This window comes from Vollenhovia emeryi, unplaced genomic scaffold (genome assembly GCF_000949405.1).
Source record: "Vollenhovia emeryi isolate VEMERY1.0 unplaced genomic scaffold, V.emery_V1.0 DF939838.1, whole genome shotgun sequence".
NCBI lineage: Eukaryota > Metazoa > Arthropoda > Insecta > Hymenoptera > Formicidae > Vollenhovia > Vollenhovia emeryi.
Window position 1 is genome coordinate 237 of NW_011966528.1, and position 18,217 is coordinate 18,453.

The 18,217-nt window shown below is 41.7% G+C and overlaps 2 protein-coding genes across 2 annotated transcripts; one reads left to right on the forward strand and one right to left on the reverse strand.

Annotated features, from left to right (window-relative positions):
* The first annotated feature begins 2,301 nt into the window (after positions 1-2,301).
* Positions 2,302-9,313, forward strand: LOC105556692 (putative cysteine proteinase CG12163). The gene is made up of 3 exons (XM_012003785.1): positions 2,302-2,731; positions 5,652-7,983; positions 8,334-9,313. The coding sequence occupies exons 1-3, from the start codon at positions 2,525-2,527 to the stop codon at positions 8,480-8,482; spliced, it is 2,688 nt and encodes an 895-aa protein (XP_011859175.1). The 5' UTR covers positions 2,302-2,524; the 3' UTR covers positions 8,483-9,313.
* A 218-nt stretch (positions 9,314-9,531) lies between these two features.
* Positions 9,532-18,076, reverse strand: LOC105556691 (pre-mRNA-processing factor 39). The gene is made up of 13 exons (XM_012003784.1): positions 17,911-18,076; positions 17,599-17,723; positions 16,927-17,136; positions 15,424-15,912; positions 15,143-15,317; positions 14,816-15,063; positions 14,373-14,498; positions 13,419-13,567; positions 12,792-13,197; positions 12,266-12,430; positions 11,615-12,001; positions 11,238-11,524; positions 9,532-10,946 (listed from the first exon to the last, which is right to left on the reverse strand). Exons 1-13 carry the CDS (start codon positions 17,957-17,959, stop codon positions 10,655-10,657), a joined length of 3,108 nt encoding a protein of 1,035 aa, XP_011859174.1. The 5' UTR covers positions 17,960-18,076; the 3' UTR covers positions 9,532-10,654.
* Positions 18,077-18,217: the final 141 nt, after the last annotated feature.

Consider the following 18,217-nt stretch of genomic DNA (forward strand, 5'->3'; position numbering starts at 1 on the left):
TCGACTCCAAAAGTTGACTTCAAGGTGACTAAAAAATGTCGACTATCAGCCGGCAAACAGTCATTTGTGCTATGTGGGTTCCGACTTCTGACTAACGACTAACAACTCATTGTAGACCGGGCCTTAACTTAAGAGGCTTTTCCAGCCGTATCAATTTTACTGCAGACATCTCCTCATTGTCGGAGGATCTCCCCGGGTTCATTCTCAAATGGGCGGACGGACGCCTTCGATCTGGTCCGCGAAATTTCCTCCTCGTGGCGGCGAAACAGAGCTCGACAACACAATCGCCGTTGACGTCTTGACGACGCGCATCGCCGAATCGCATTTCTTTTCTCGTACTCTCCTCACATAAAACTGAGGTGCAGGATTACGGGACAAAATTTTAAACCAATTGTACAACATCGTAATTCATTTGATTAAGTGAAAATCGCATTATTATTCTCATCAATATTTTTGATATACAATAATAATTATTAATTAATTAGGTACAGGAACACTTTAACGTTCGTGATATTATTCGATAATGATCAATTACGTACAATTAAAAATTGTCGATCGCACACGTCGTCTTCAGTATCAATTTACAGAGACACGATCGAATTTTCAAATAAACGCATGCCATTCAATTTTTTTATCGATTTTCCCACGGGATCAAGCGTAGGAAGCGAGCGGCAAATTAAAAAGTCGAATCATCGATTGAGGGCTATCCGGCATTTTTCGCATTTCATTGTGCAGTTCAATGTAACAACTGTGTTTTAATCTAATCCCTTATTCGGTCTCGAATTTTATTCTTTTTTTTTCTTCCAATAAAAACTTTATACAATATCTTTTTCTTACAAATCGAGAGACGAAACGATAGATTAGGTACACTCTTACGCTATTACGATCTTTGTTAGAATATACAATCAAACATTTTAGACATGGGCTGCGTTCTGCAGAAAAAATTGCTCAGCAAGTGCTTTGCGCTGATTGGGTTATACTTTTAGATCTGTGCTGATGGAACTATTCTTCTAAATTAATCCAATCAGCGCAAGCGTTCACTGAGCCACTTTCTCCGCTGAACGTGGGCCAATGTCTTCACATCATTTCACGCGTGAAAATTAAAATTGAGTAATTGAGATTTTTATAACTGAAAGAGTTGAAGTACATCATTTTCGACGAATGAGAAAGAGTTTAAAGGAAGCTACCGACGTCTCGCCGAAGCGTTTACTTTCGTTGACAGAAGAACTTGCCGCGGCGAGAGTTTTTGCCTCGGCGTCGCAGGACGTTGATTAATTAGAGCAACGATAAGGTTTTTATTCGCAGCACGGAATGTGTCAATTTTGGGATAATACATTATTTTAATCACGGCGCGTTTGCGCGGCAATTAAAAATCTGGGAAACCCGCAGAGTTGCGCGTATGCAAACGCAATTACATCCGGTTTTACATTCGTGTGGGCTGAGTTTTATTCCTCGCATCGTACGCGTTCGTCAGTTGTCTGATTGCGGTTCCGGCTAAATTGGCTAAATACACGTTCTCGTTCACCTTGCGCGTGACGTACAGTATTACTTTAGTACGAATGTACATTTCGTCACTTTCATTCTCTACAATGAGATCTTTAAAACGCAAGATTTAAGAAAGTAGCCTACCACAATCAAATGTGAGGAGAATAATCGACTGCGATTGGTCATTTTCTTAAAATTTTACGTCGCATTTACTTCATCGACTACGTCGCAGAAACCAGCGACGAATCTGTTCGTCAATTTTCGACTTTTAGAGCCCCAGATATACGAAGATATGCAACAAAAATGGTGCAAAAAGGACGCTAAGGGATCTCCAAGAAAATTTATTTTAATAAAATGTTCTATTGAAATATATTGAACTTAACGGCTATTTTCAGGCGTAAAAGCATTCATGACGCCGAGTGTATGTAAGTACACTTTGGTATATGTACCAAGCAATCGCTAAAAATCGCCTTATGACACGTGCATGACGCAACGCGAATGTGCAACCGAAGAGTGCTATTACATTTGTCGCAATAGAAAAGCCCTTGAGTCTCTAGAAACTTAATGTTCTATTCTGCAGCTGATCGACGCGCTTGAAAAATCTCTCGTACGACAAATGTAACGCGGTAGCCGAAACAAACGAATTTCCAGTCGCTTCGTTGTCATTGCAGAAGAGATCTACTCCTAGGTGCATCTTCTGCACTTGCTTCCCTCTCCCTCCCTCCCTCTCCCTCTCACTCTCTCTCTCTCTTTCTCTCTCTCTCTTTCTCTCCACGGTGGCGTCGATCGTCCGTCTCTCACTTCACTGAGCGTTTGGAAGGGCGATCCGCGCAGCTGACAAGAGAGGGACGGAATTGGCGGTCGCCGCGCGCCAGGCGCCAGCCAACCAAGCAGTCAGTCAGTCGCTGACAGTGACAGTTTTCGACATCTCACGAGAACGTTCGCGTGTGTGGTCCCCGATTTCTCACTTCGAGGGTCAAGCGCGGTCGATTCGGAGAGTCCCGAGTCCGTGCGCGACGACGCCGCCGCGTCCCGCAAAATGGCAGAGCGAAGCGGCGCGACGGCTTGCCTCGCGCTCCTCTACCTGGCCTGCCTGGCCGCGCAGGCGGTGCGCGCGAACCCGGTCAACATCCCCCTGACGCAGGTGCCGTCGCGGCTGCTGGAGAAGGCGTGGAGGGCCCTGAACGACCACTCGCCCACGCACCACCTGTACGCGCACGGCAATCTGATAAATGCGCAGGAGCTGGTGAGTCTTCGCGTGACAACGTCACGGGAATTTCCACGGTCAGTGGAGAATGTGGAGATTCCGACCGTCGCAGCGCTTTTGTTTTACTATGTTTACTTTGCCAGCCAGCGACAGTCGACGAGTCCTCCTTTGTTCGACGACGACCACCGTCAGCGGCGACAGAAAGGGACTTGGCTTGCGGACATGTACAGTCGTGGTTCGAAAGGCTGTTCGACGTTGTATGATCAATTTCGGAAATGCAGTCTATCGTGCGAGAGATTTATAGCCTTTGCTTCATGGATATGTGCGGTGACACATTGTTAAAGCCGAGGGGTAAACCGCTGAGGGCATTGTGTACAGACTTGCGGCATTACTGGGCATTTTTTGGGCATTAGTTTAGGCATTAGGGCTTGCTGGGGCATTATAAAGATAAAATGAGATAATAAGCTAAAGTAATGCCCAGTGGGCATTGGTGTACAAGATTTTGGTCAGCGGTTTTCCCCTCTGTTAAAGCAAAGGAATGATACGTACAAATATCTATGCAATGATACATACGAGTATTCCGAAAACTTCTTGTAAAACGTCGGACAGTCTTTCCGACCATGACCGTACGGTACACTAGAGGGTCAATTCTATATCTTACACTATTGTGAAAATGCTGAAAGTGAGTAGCTTTGTCTTAGAGACAAAACCGCTCACTTTTGGCATTTTCACATTGTAAGATACAGAATTGACCCCTAGAAATCATTTGATGCCTTCCTACACGAATTTGCACTTATCGACAGATTCATACATTTTACATTTACAATATATGGAAAATGTGTGTGTGTTTTACTAAATGTGTATAGGTCTAAATTTATAGAAGAAGGCATCAGTGATTCCCACTAGCTCGTACACATTTAGTAGAACACATACACATTTTCCATAATGTATATGTGTGCTACCTGTGCCTAAATTCATAGGAGAAGGCATCGGTGATTCCCACTAGGTAGAACACATGTACATTTTCCATGTATGTATACGCAAAATGTATACATGTGTCGATATGTGCGCAAATTCATGTGGGAAGGCATTGGTGATTCCTAGTGTACATACAATGCGTCGCGAGGTGCGTACAGCGTCGAGGAGATGAAGGCTAATATTAGCCGCTTGAATTGTCCGCGGTTTAAATATGAAATACTTGGGAAGCGAAGATGAGAATTCTGTAATAAGATTATTTGCTCGCCGTTGCGTTGGTGACGAATATTGAATTGTAAATTACCTCGCGCTTTGTTGTTTTCGTCAGCGCGATGAAGATTCAGGGCCTGAGCAGAACGGCTGTCTTGTACTCTTAAGACAATGTTTTATGTTTTAAATCTTTGTCTTGAAGTAACTCACAATAACTGTCTTGTGACTTAAGAAGGCAAGACAGCCATTCTGATCAGGCTCTAAATTGTAAATACCGCAGGCTGCGTGGATTGATTAAGGCCCGGTTTCACCAACGTTGTTTAACTTTAAGCTTAGCTTAATTCGTTCTTTGTCTCTTTCTAAAGTAACAGTTGAAAAGAGACAAAGAACGAATTAAACTAAGCTTAAAGTTAAGCGACGTTGGTGAAACCGGGCCTAAGAGATTAGCTTACGTCACTATTAATACGAAAGGCCGTGATTTTGCATAAGTTTTCTTAAAGAGAATTATTAGATAATATTTTGGGAAACATCGTAAAGAAATCTAAGGTAAGATTCTGAAGGTACGAAGATACCCTTTTGTTTTTCACCGCAAGAATGAGTTCTAAATATTGTATGCTGGATTCTACTTGTGGATAATCTTTGCTCGTGGCACTAGAGACACAAAGAAGCTAGTAGTGGCAAAGACCCGCAGATGGTATTGAACCACATTCTTTTGGGAGCTAATGAGCCCACGGACCCGAATTCACCACTGGACGCACACATACATTTAAACCAACGGCACACGATACTATTTTTCCTACTGGATTGCTTACGAGAACCAATCAGGATTCAGCTTTAAACCACCTGATCTAAAACTCACCATCCTTGTTGGGTTTCGTAAGTAATCCAGTAGGAAAAATAGTATCGTGTGCCGTTGGTTTTACACATTGCACACATACGCTTTCATACTTTGCATTACCATTATTACACGTTGAAATTACACGTTAATATTTGAGCCTGGTGCTTCAGGCCCGCTTTAGTATCTGGGCGCTAATTAAATCATAAGAAGAAGAAGAAGTGGCATCAAGACTCGAGGCATCAAGCGATTAAAATGATTTTGACTTGTTTTCCTAGGAAGACACGCTCGACGAATGTTTGCAGATCACGAGATATCGATTCTAAGATCCTCGAGGATAAACGTGTTGAATGCTGGATTCTTTCAAGAGTGCACAGTGCCGCGCGTGACTTTCGGCTGATGCGAATAATTGGCGTTACGTGGTCATTTAGAAAGAAAGGCAAATATGTCGGAACAAGTCTGTCTCGGTTAGAGTAAAACGTGCGACTTTCTCGTATATCTCGCTTTATTTTCTCGAGAGTAATATTAAACGAAACCACTTATAAAAATGTAGATAAGATAATAGATTTTGTTTTATTTCTGATCGCATGGCGCGTCAATAATGCAAATGTATTCCATTGATGCGTGTCAAGGTGTATATATTTCTGTGCCTGTGCTCGGAGGCGGCGATAAACTGAGATAATAAAGGCGTTCTGGGTTATCAGGCCAAGTTGTACTCGGGTCAAGCTGTGCTCGGACGAGGGAATGTGGGAAATGTTACTGCGCAGCAGATTTCTGTTTCCAAGCATAAAATATTATCCAGTGTCATGTTTCGCAACAGCGAGATAATCGCCGTGGCGGCTAGATTTATAAACGAGGCTCATTTCGATCAATTATATCAATAAGCCTGATAACTTGTAAAACGTGGACGTTTAAATAACTTCGCTGTTGCTGTTGCAGGAGGAGCCGCCTTACAAGGTGTACAAATTCACGTACGACCTGAGCCCGATATGCGGAACGGAGTCATGTCCCAGGGAGGCCTGCACCATCGACCTGAAGCAGGACGAGCACGGCGACGTGGAGACGCTGAACGACTCGATTCAATGCATGTACTTCTACCCGGCCGACGCGCAGAACGACATGTCGCAGGAGCAGCAGAGCTACCAGGAGCAGGAGGACTCTCAGGTCACTCAGGAGAGTCTGGCCGAGCAGGTCAACAGCAATCGTAGCGTGGAGCTGGACCATGAGATCCAGGAGACCGGCGACGAGAACGTCAGGCCGTTCATCGCCATGCGCGCCTCCGGCTATTGCCCGGGCTGTCCGTACGAGCTGAATCCGAATCTGCCGGGTCTTCTCGCCTTCGGCGAGCAGGCGTTGCGGTCGATGGACGAACGGACCGCGGGCGATTACAAGCACAAGCTGATGAGCATCGTGAGGGTCACTCGTTCGGTACCGGTCTCGTCCAACGTGATACAGTATCAGCTGCTGCTGCAGATAGGCGAGTCCGAGTGCCTGAAGAACGCCCTGGAGCAGGAACAGGAGTGTTTGTTGCGAACGACCGTGCCGACCAAGCTATGCCTGGTGACGTTTGAGCAGCGGCCGTGGCAACAGTCGTCCCTCAGGATCACCAAGAACAACTGTACAGATCCCGAGAACGCGTCCAGCGCCAACGGCCAGCCACAGAGGTCGTCGAGTCTGGAGAGCGAGTCCCTAGTGACGGTCAAGTACGACGAGGCGAAGCCGGCTGGCACCGAGATGGCTGACGTCTACGAGAGCCTGAAGGAGATGCTGGACAATTACACCCATGTGCCGTCGACGCCCTCGAAGGAGCCCGAGGAGGCCGAGGTGACGGAATCCGCCGTAAAGGTGGTGTTAAACAAGAGTCAGGACGACGAGAAGGTTTTGGGCTTCACGGATAAGGCGAAGGAGTACAGGGAGTTCCTGGAGGACTTCGATCTGCCGGTCAAAGTGGAAGATGTCACCGTCGACACGACTGGCGGAGCCATGAAAGAGGTCAAGGAAGAGAAGTTTCTGCGGAAGAAGGTGGAGGACTTCAAGGCGAGTGATAAAGAGACTGTTAATAACAGGAGGAAACGATCGAAGCGCTTAGTCGGTGCCCCCTCGCCCATCCCCGTGGACAATGCCGAGATCCAGGTGTACGCCGATAAAGCGCTGCACAAACTTTCCGCGCAGTCGAACGACCCGAACGAGCCGGCTATAGTGGAGATCGTCGAGGCGAGCGTCCAGGTGGTCCAGGGTAAACTTTACAAGATCAAGGCCAGGGTGGGCGTCAGCGACTGCCCGAAGGGTACCAACAACAACTGCCAGGTGCTGGCGGGTGGCGAGGTGAAAGAGTGCATCATAAACGTGTGGTCGCGACCGTGGCTCGATCAGGGCTCGCCCGAGATCACGGTGGACTGCTCACCGTCGCAAAGCAAGAGGAGAAAACGATCCCTGCGCGGCACTAATTACAGCAAGAACATGCTGCAGATCGCCGAAGACATGCGGGTTGAGCGGCTGTTCGACAAGTTCGCGGAGACCTACAATCGGACGTACTCGACGCCGGAGGAGAGGAATCTGCGGCTGCGGATATTCCGCGAGAATCTCGGTATCATCGATCTTCTGCAGCAGAACGAGGAGGGGACCGGTCGCTACGGCGTTAACATGTTCGCCGACGTGTCGCGCGAAGAATTCCGAGAGCGTTATCTCGGCTTACGGCCGGACCTGCGATCGGAGAACGAGATCCCTCTGCGCGAGGCCGAGATCCCGGACATTGATCTACCACCCACCTTCGACTGGCGAAAGAAGGGTGTCGTGACTCCGGTGAAGAATCAGGGCAGTTGCGGCTCGTGCTGGGCCTTCTCGGTGACGGGCAACGTCGAGGGCCAGTACGCGATCCAGCACGGCCAGCTGCTGTCTCTGTCCGAGCAAGAGCTGGTGGACTGCGACGATCTCGACGACGGCTGCAGCGGCGGCTTGCCGGATAACGCGTACAGGGCCATCGAGAAGCTGGGCGGGCTCGAGCTGGAGTCGGACTATCCGTACGAGGCGGAGAACGAGAAGTGTCACTTCAAGAAGAACTTGGCCAAGGTGCAGCTGGCCTCCGCCGTCAACATTACATCGGACGAGGTGCAAATGGCGCAGTGGCTCGTGCAGAACGGCCCGATCTCTATCGGCATCAACGCTAACGCCATGCAGTTCTACATCGGCGGCGTCTCGCATCCTTTCAAATTCCTGTGCAATCCCAAGAATCTGGATCACGGCGTGCTGATCGTCGGATATGGCACAAGCAGTACGTATCACGTTCAGATGGTTTCGAACAAGCGATCGAAAAGCATTGAAAAGGCACAAGAAAAAGCAGAGCTTACATTGCATTTTCTTCTCCATGAAGATCCAGAGAAATTAATATTTTAATCATCTTTCTCGTGATTATGGTTTTACAGCTTAACAATCTTATATTTTTATACTTACTGCTAATAAGCACACATATAATCTGATAATTAAGAATATTGTATTAATTGTAAAGATCAACACCTTTTTAAAAGACGCTGTATTTTTAACTTGCATCTCTTCTCTAAGGTTTTACAATTATAATATCGAGCACGATAATAGAGACGACACTACATCCAATTCTCTTTCCAGGCTATCCGCTCTTCCACAAAAAGTTACCGTATTGGATCATTAAGAACAGCTGGGGAAAATCGTGGGGCGAACAAGGATACTATAGAGTCTACCGCGGGGATGGCACCTGCGGAGTTAATACGATGGCCTCGAGTGCCGTGGTTGTTTAATGCTGACTACGTAAATAAGTTTTTCATAACAATTAACTTATAATCGTTCCAAACGAAGTTATATATTATACATGCATATATAGATATATATAGAGATATCCTTTTTTACTAATCAATATCGATTTTTAAAACTGGATTCATTCGCTTGCCAAATATTTGACGAACGCAACTTGACCTCATTATCAGTCTACACTATGTATTATAGTACCTACTCGATATTGATATTCAGCTTAATTGTGCAAGTATCTGGCAAACGTATGAATCATCTGGCGCCAATTAAGTACGTATTGTGCAATATATTGAGGCTAAGTTTAATTTTTTGCGTATCTACTGGGATAAAGACGATGTAATCGTTTACGACAATCCTGCTCGTTTGTTGAAAAGTTCAAAGCTACATTATATAGTAATTCGCTAATGTTTCGCAAATCTCTTTATAAAATAATATAGATAATATATATAAATATTTAAAGTGTTAAAATGTGCAATGATGTTGGAACTACGGCAATAGAGGATGTTAAATGTTCTCTTAACTTAGCTAAATTTTAATTGCGTGTGTAAAAATTAATAAGTAAAGAAATGAAAGTGTAACCCTCTCGCCCTCGAGACACTTTTATATTTTACAGTTCTTAAATTTGTTGTAGATCGTCGGCATTTTTTTTAAGTTTTACAACGAATTTTTAACTGTGCGCAGTCCTGAAGAGTAGTTTTATATGCCATTTATATTAACTTAACCAAAGAGGGGAAAAATGATTTGTAAGAAAGTAAGCGAAATAAGGAAAAATAAGTAGGAATTGGATTTTTATTAAACGCAATAAAGATAACTATGCGAAACCATGTCAATTTAATATATACCTGAAATCTTGAACACAATCTAAAAATATAATCAAAATCTAAATTGATGCCGTTAAAATCCTTATGATAATGTGTGTTGAAATTGTTGAGAAACGTATCTAAAACAAATTAATAAAAATTTGTTCCCTTCTTATGTGATAATTAACGTAATTATATTGAATTGCAAAATTTATATGAAAAAGGAATGATTAGAGTTATTTAGTTTCACAAAGTTTTAATTATAAGTTGTACACTGTTATATATTCAAAGATTGAAAACTCATAAACATCGGAATAATCGTAAACTTATAAAAACAACTGTTATTTCATTAATGTCTCAAATAATCAAAAAGCATTAATTTTTATATTAAATTGTTAAACTAAATTACGTTGCGAAACTTACTGAATATCACGAAAATGTAATCGTATACGTATCAAATCTTCAATAAAGACACACGTTCGAAGTAATACAGAATATTTGTTTCAACATTTGTTAACGGGTATTTCTTAATATTCTGCATCAAACATGGCTTGTTTGAAAATGTAGATTGATTCAACACACAAATTTAACAAAAAACGTAGAGAATTACGATCTGCGACAAAGATTTTTTCAAAAAAAGCAAGTAAATTGATGTATGTAAATCGACGATGAATTTATACAAACTTGAATGTACTACATAGCGTAATATATCTATGATGTAGTGTGTCATAAGATATAGCACATTTCTTACACTTCATATAATTTCGTTGATAATATGCAATAATCTTGGAATCTATAATTTATTAAGAATCGCGTAGATGTAATCTGTGAAATTCATCTTCACATTTAATGCTATAAGCTGCAACGCTTTGATGTTATGTGAACACACAAAGAGAAAAATTCTAGAAAAACTATACACCAGAAGTAGGTTTTAATTACTTGTTCACTTTCTTAGTAAAATTGCATATATTTCTTGATATAAAATTCCAGAATATATATTTAAATTTTTTAAAATAAAGATTGAAATAATGATTATTCCATAATTAATCGTTTTTTCATATTTAATTTTGAATGCAATATAAGATAGCAATATAAACAAGGAATAAAGTTCTACTAATGATGTACAGTTTATTCAGCACATATAGTAAATATCCATGCAAGGTATCAATTATTCATATATATATAGAGAGAAAGAGAGAGAGAAACGCTTAGCATAAGCTCTCACATGTCAGGATACCAAGATTAAACAATTAATAATTCTTTTGTCTTTCGAAATTGATAGAATAAAACGCTAGAAAATGTACAGTAGGACACATTTAACAGTATGATAATCTTAAGGATTAGACAATTATATGACTGATATTAATAATAATTGTAAGATCCCCACTGATTATAGGGTCCATAAGCCTGTGGACCACCTTGACCGTACTGCCAATTTTGATAATTAGCATAATTAGGATCTGATGGAGGTGGATACTGCTGGTAACCTTGTTGATAACCACCCTGACCGCCGTACTGTCCACCCTGGAACTGTTGTGGCGATTGATAGGGCCCGCTCGGACCGCTGCTGTATTGGTATGAGGATTGCGAGCCCACGGATGGCGAAGGTGGTACATTGGATTGATCGGCTTTCTTCTTCGGAGGGGAAGAATCGCTGCAACATAGTGGCGTCATAAGATAATTTTCTATCACAAGCAATTTAAATATATGTATTTTTTTAGTTTCTTAAATATATAAGAATGATTTATTCAATGAAATGGTTGGAATTAGATTTGTATTTAGTAGCAATATTCACACATTAATCAATGTGTTTATTACAACTAGTATATTCTATCAAAATATCTTGATTATGTTAGTATATAAGACAATACAATGTTAAAATCATATGAAGTTACTTTATAAGACTAATTTTAATATCTTCATTTTTAGAATTTCTACAACTTACGTTTTGTTGTCATCACCCTTCGTCTTCTTTCTCTCTTTCGCTTGCTTGATGCACTTCTGGAACTGTTCGTGAGCCTTCAACACTTGCCGGATGTCGGGGCTGAAGTCTTCCAGGAATTCTACCTTGCGTTGCGCAAAAAGTACTCTCTGCTCAAGATCCGCGTGTTCTCTTTCTATAAACATATCCATGTAGCCTACTATTTCTTGAGTGTCAACTGGCGTTCGTTGCATTGCCAAATCAATTAATTGTAGATATAGTCTGGGATTGTCTTTATCTTTGTCTGTGGCCTGTATAAAAAAAATGCACCGTGTGTTAATATCGTCGCACACAAATCGCTATGATACATGGATAGAAATTAATTTTGCAGTTAATCGTACCTTCATCAATATCTTAATTGCCTTGTCAACGTCATCCTTGACTTTACATAAGAATCTCGCGTATTTTACAGCAATATTATTAGCAATTGTCCTGTTCTTACTATTGCTAATATAATTCTCATATAAAGTACATGCTTTCTCTAAGTCTCCACGACGGCGTTCCAAGTTTATTCGTCGGTATGCTACCTGCAGCATATTTGGTAAAACATTATCAATATTCTCTAATATGCTGGCGGCCTTCTCGAAGTTATCCTGACCCTCCTCAAAGATGGCCCATTGCAAGTGCAAGTTTGGTTTCTTTGGATGATGTACCATACAAGCTCTCGAATATACATCTCGGATCTTTTCTGTGTTATCTCCCTTCAGCGATTCCAAATAACGCACAAACTATGAAAACGAAGAAACAAAAATCATGTATGATATACCGTATGATTTTTAACTGTACATACGAGTTATAATCTAAGATATTAATGTTGGCTGTTTTAAAATAGCATTCGAAACGAGATGTGATTTTTAATTACAATATATAAAAATTAACTAAAAACTTGATATTAAGATTAGTGAGTAACAAGTTTTAATTTTATGTTTGAAGTGGAAGACAAGAATTAGCATGTAACAGTAATATATTAACATGGATTGATATCTACTTACTCGCATCCAAAATTCATCATAGAGCGCACAAGCTATAAGACACCTCTCGAATAAGATGATTATTCGATTCTGATCCTTTTGTTCAATCTCGAAATCTAGATACTCCTTCCAGTTTTTCAACTGGCACCGTTCCAATGGTTTTACATGGAAATACGGTCTCTTTATCTGTTAATTAATCATCGTATAATTAGAGTAGACATACAATTGCTTTGGACTATAAACTAATTTGAAATTTGCTTTAAAGTGAAATTAATTAATGCATCCAAATCTTTTAATTTGGAGTATACTTTTTTTTACTTACAACATAAAAGATTGTAAAAGATTGACTTCTGTACTACAACGAATCCACATTTACTGCGCGAATAGGTAGTTCTAGAGCTACGGCGAGGGATCGAAATGAGTGAAAACTTTTTCCATTTACAACAGTGAAACAACGTATTGAAATTAAGAAGTCATTTTGCTAGTAAATCATTTCAAGCGTGACCATAATGAGCATATTATAATTATAATTGAAATTGCCATGTACCCCTTCCTCGTACGTCCATCTCGCTGCCACCGCATTGACGTTCGCTTTGTGCATCTTGCGCCTGCTGCTGATGATCTTCTCACGGATGGCACGAGTCTCCTCGTCAGTAGGTGGTACCTCGTGGGGCGGCGGTTCTTCACCGGGTGGCGCGTCATCAGCAGCGGATGTCGCGGTGGCGTCATCCGATTTCAGAAGGGCCTTCACCTCGGCGCGTAGTGCAAGGAAGTCGTCCACACTTAGAATACGATTTGGCAAGTTGGACGACACGAATTCTTGGAAGGCTTCGAAGTGGGAGGTGTAACCAAGGGTAGGTGTCGACAGCAAACGGTCGTACAGCGCTGTCACTCTGCTCAAGCGTTTTCCCTCTGACTCCCACTTTATGTAGCTCTCCCAGAGACGATCCGATCTGTTTTACATTAAATTGTTACATTGTTCGTTTAGTCTCAGCTAGTTTATCCAAGTACATTTTTATCCGTATATGTTATACATTGACAGGTAAAGTACTGAAGAAATAAATTGTTAACTTTTATGTGGCTAATAACATATAAACTGATAGAAATATACATGTATCTATAAAGAAAGTTTATAAAGGAGATCTAGAAGAAAAACTAGATTTGTTTTCGTTACCTGAACTCAAGCCCGCAAGCTTGTATGGCTCGCTCGTACTGCTCCCGGAGCTTCTCTTCATCTTTTTCATAGACGGTTTTACAGTGGTTGATGTAATGGAGCCAGAGATCGACGCTTAGCGAAATAGCTTTCAGACCTTGGTCGAACACCTGCGGTAATGGATTTGTAAATCGTATTTAGAACAGTTTACAACTGGGTTGGGCTTATCGGCGGGTAGATCTTATACCTATTTTGCTTTTAGCTTTCGTTAAGCATTACGGTCTTTTTTTTAGCAACGTATACTCACATATCGTACGCGTACTGTAAATAAAGAGATGTAATTAACACAGAGATTGCAGAGCATTGTGCATTCACCTTAAAAATCAGGGAGTGTTCCGATCTGGGCGCCACAGTGTCTTCCGCCACTCTTTCTTGCTCCCACTCTGGCACGTGCACGTGTCCTAAGTCTTTGTCTCTGACTTTGACTTAACACCCAACCCGACATATCTTACTTACATAAAGTAAGAGCGCATATATCTTATGCTTAAGTTTTACAATACTTTCTGTAGTAAGCTATGTGTACAAATGCTTACAGTAAATATAACATAGTTTTCTTTCTTTCTACCGCGATAAAGGCGCTTCGGAAACAACTAGCCATCACGCTCGACTTACGTATCGTACGATAGAGTACTTGATGTATTCGATATATCGGTAAGATAGTAAAATATGTAATATAGCATGTTTTTTGTAGGTATCGCAGGATATTAATTAAATAAGTAACTATTTTGTAAACGGAGAAAGTCGAATAGGTGCCGCAAGACGTGCTATGCTGTTGGAAGGGAAAACCATATTTATGTGCGTGCACACTGCCCACGCGTCTTCCTAACTCGAGCTATTTTCATTAGATTGCGTTAATTATAATGATATCATATAATGAGAGGTAGCCTAGCGAACGTAATATACGATCGGACTCACCGTTTGGACATTTTCGGGGTTGCCCTTCTTCTTCTCGTAATCGGCGAACTTTCTCCAGTAACCGTAGCAATATGGATAACGCTCCAAGAATTTGGTGTAAGCTTCGCGCGCAGCCTCCGCATCGTTCTGCGATAAAAATGACAAAAGGTCAGATGTCACTTCAGATTCATTAAAGAAACATTTCTGTACATCGTGATACTTTCAGACGTTTCCATAATTGCTGCTCAAATACAATGTCTCAAACTTTGACGCTTTCAATTAGATTAAGGTTAGTTAAGAATTAAACGAATAAATAAACCATCTGCCAGCCTAAGTCGTCTAACAATTCTTTTTATCGTTGAACATTCACTGGCGATTCACATTCTAAAGTTGTTTAGTTAAGAATGATTAACGCATAGATTGCACCTCAAGGTAAAGTAAATACCTTTGATGCTTTTACTTACTTCTTGATCCACGTATTGTAAAAGATATGTCCATCCCGTAAAGTCAGATGGATCTTCATTAACGGCTTTCCAATATTTTTCTAGCTCGGGCAACGTTTTCTTTTTCGGCGACGCTGGCTTGATCTCTTGCTTCTCTCCCGCCTCTGTATCGCTCGACAAGGCGACCTTTTTCGCTGGTGCCTCGTCATTGTTTTCAGATGTCGGAGAACTGGGGTCGTATTCTCCTTCCGCGTTCAATTTACGTTTGGCTGAAAGTACAAGAAACATGTAAGAGAATCGCTTTCAAACAACAAAGTCTCATGAAACACTGTCGAGAAATGCACTTACTTCCGCCCTCCGCTTTGGTTTTCTTGTCCGTTGTTTTGATTGACTTCGCTCCACTCTTTTTCTTTTTGTCGCTGTCCGGTGGTAATTCATCCTCGGACACGGACTCGGTCTCGCCCAGATCTGCTGGAGCAGCAACCGGCAGTTCTTCATCGGAAACCGCTTCGGTCTCTGGTTCCTGCGCATTTAAAATTATTTATGCTATCGAGCCACAAATTAAATATTATACAAAATGGAAGATTATTAATTATGTACGTCGAAGATGCGAATCTAACGATTCTGACCTTGGCAGCGGCTTCAGTCGGTAACTCGTCTTCTGACACAGCCTCCGTATCGGGCTCGATTTTCTTCGCGTCATCCTCATTTATGTATTCGTGTATCTCTTCGTTTTCAGCTGCAGTTATCTCTATGCGCGGCAGGGAGTCATCCTGCAACACTTCCATGTCAGGTTCCTCCACCTTGCCCATCACTGTATCCACATCCTCCGACATCTCTTGCTGAGAATCATCAATCTCCATAACTTGGATCCTGGTGGCGGTGTGCGCGGACATGTTCTCCGAATCTACCTCTTCCGCTTCTAGTATCTCTTGCGTCATCGTACTACCATCTTCATTGATAACTTCTTGAAAGTCTATCAATACGCGTTGCTGATTTGAATCATCATTACTGACATCTTGACCCTCCATCTCGATGTCTCCACGTTCAGCCAGCATCTCCTTGTCCATGCTATTGTCTTCCATAACTATACCCTCTGATCTTATATTGGAATGCCGCTAAAAATAAACCAAATTTTATGAAATATAATGTAATGCAACGGAAAAATCTATTTGATTACATATAATGACGATGTTACAGGTAAAAAGTGAGGAGAAACGAAATTATAACAAAATTAAAGAAATATATCAAAAGAAAAGGATTGATCGTGACAAATTAAAAGTTGTGGCATTTGAAAGAGGAAGAAAAGGCAAGGAAGAAGAGAATATAGAAGAAACAAAGAAAATGAAAGATCCTGACTATATAAATGCCAATATGGAATAAGAGAAAATCAACACTGGCGGGAGGACAAAGGTAGGAAATGTAGGGTAGTGGAGAAGGAATAAAAAATTCAATACATGTACTGAAAGAAGAGACTAAAGATAAAATACCAATAGAGAAATTTCTAAAAAAAAAAATGGAAAAGGCTGGGAATTATACAAATGAATTACGTAAACAGATAGGCAACTCATTAACATGATTGATTAGAGTTTAGGAATTACAAATGGTGATGTATAAATGGGGAATTGAAATGTGATTAATTACCTAATTAGCGAGCCATTTCATTTTCAATTGTTTTCATTTTTATTCGAGTTTTAATCAAGAACTTTATTTTATACGAATTTCGTTTAGCTTATTTGTTGCTCTATCTGTACTGCACCTTAGTTATTTTCGTTTGGCTGATGAAGTTTTAAATTTAGTTATTCAGGTTCACTTAAGTATGTTCATTTACGTGTTGTTACATATGTACATTTTATTAATACAATAATTACAGAACAGTAATACCAAGTGCAAAATTATAAGTATAAATTTGTGATTTACTTTCAAAGGCGCAAGTCAAAGTATGGCATACATAAATCATGTACAGTGTGAACTAAGAGATACATAAATGTTACTAGTAATACTAGTAATCCTAGCAATACTAAATAGTAAAACCAATAATGCATAATAATGTAAAACAATAATAAAAATAATATTACATGATGTGTTTCAGTAAGCCTTAAGGAAAATGAGACGTGTATATTATTATTTACCATATCCTCTACATCTTGCTCCAGTTCTTCGCTTTGACTCATAGGTATTTCGTGCATATTAGAACTTTCTTCAGAGTCCTCCAATTCCAGATGCAACATGGGCGTGTCTTCCTCGCTGCGTTGCTCGACAATAACGTCCGACAGATGTTCAACTCCATTCTCGGACATATTTTCCATCATCCCTTCTTCCAAGGTAGATGTAGTTTCTTCCTGTAATTACAATTGATTACTTAAAACTTGTTTCCGCATAATATTCCCCAGTTCTCAAACAGATCATCATTTACACAAGTTAGCTGCGTTCGGCATTGCAAATCTGAGGCATCAAAGCGCTCTTCCCCTTTTTCTATCCCTAACACAAGAGAGCACTCCGACGCCTCGGATCTGCAATATCAAACGCAGCTATTATGACATAAAATTGAACCACTATCCCAAAGTTATATTAAGCATTATACTTGACACTGTTCTTTGGTAAACTCTAACGAGATATATCTGATCATTAGATAGTTCGCTTTTATTTGTAGAACACAACTCCAAGTGTGTCTACATTAAAAGAAAATAAACAAAAAGCCTGACTGGCGCATCGCAACTCTGCCTCAATCTCATTGCCAGACGACGAAGATCACGCTTGATCCACGCCAATGCAACCGGTTTCGAAATTGGCCCAATCCTTACTTCGACCTCCTCGATCTCATGGACCCTTCGCGGAAAGCGCGTCGCCCGGGCAAGGAGTTTCTTCACGGGCGACTTCTTGGCCACCACCGCTGTCTTTCGGGCCCGACCTGATCTGGTACGTCTCACTAGAATACGACGATATATTTTATCACAAGGCTCCGAACAACGCGAGACGCCGTCTCGGCGAAATGGCGCCGTCTCGTGGGGCTGGGCGACCGCGCCGGGCGGCAGGCATATCCTTGCAAACGCGCGGTTCCTCGGCAACGATCGCTCGCGGACGATCGATACCGGCTCGTGGAGCTGTTCCCTTACCTGGTTCGGCGAGTGCGACCTCGGCCTCGTCACCGCTTGCTGAGGACATCGTGCTTCTCTGTAGAAATCTCCGGAATGTAAACCGCACAACCAAGAACGCACACAGAAAATGGCGGCGCAACGCGCAACACTTCGAAACAGTGATGCCAACCGCTGCAACCGCTAGTGGCAGAGAGAAACATGAGAGCGGCCATCCCAGCCTCGACGAGCACTTTTTCCATTCATTTCCACCATGCATGTACCTACCAGAGAGAAACCTGAGAGCGGCCATCCCAGCCTCGACCCGAGCGGAAATTGAATCAGTTTT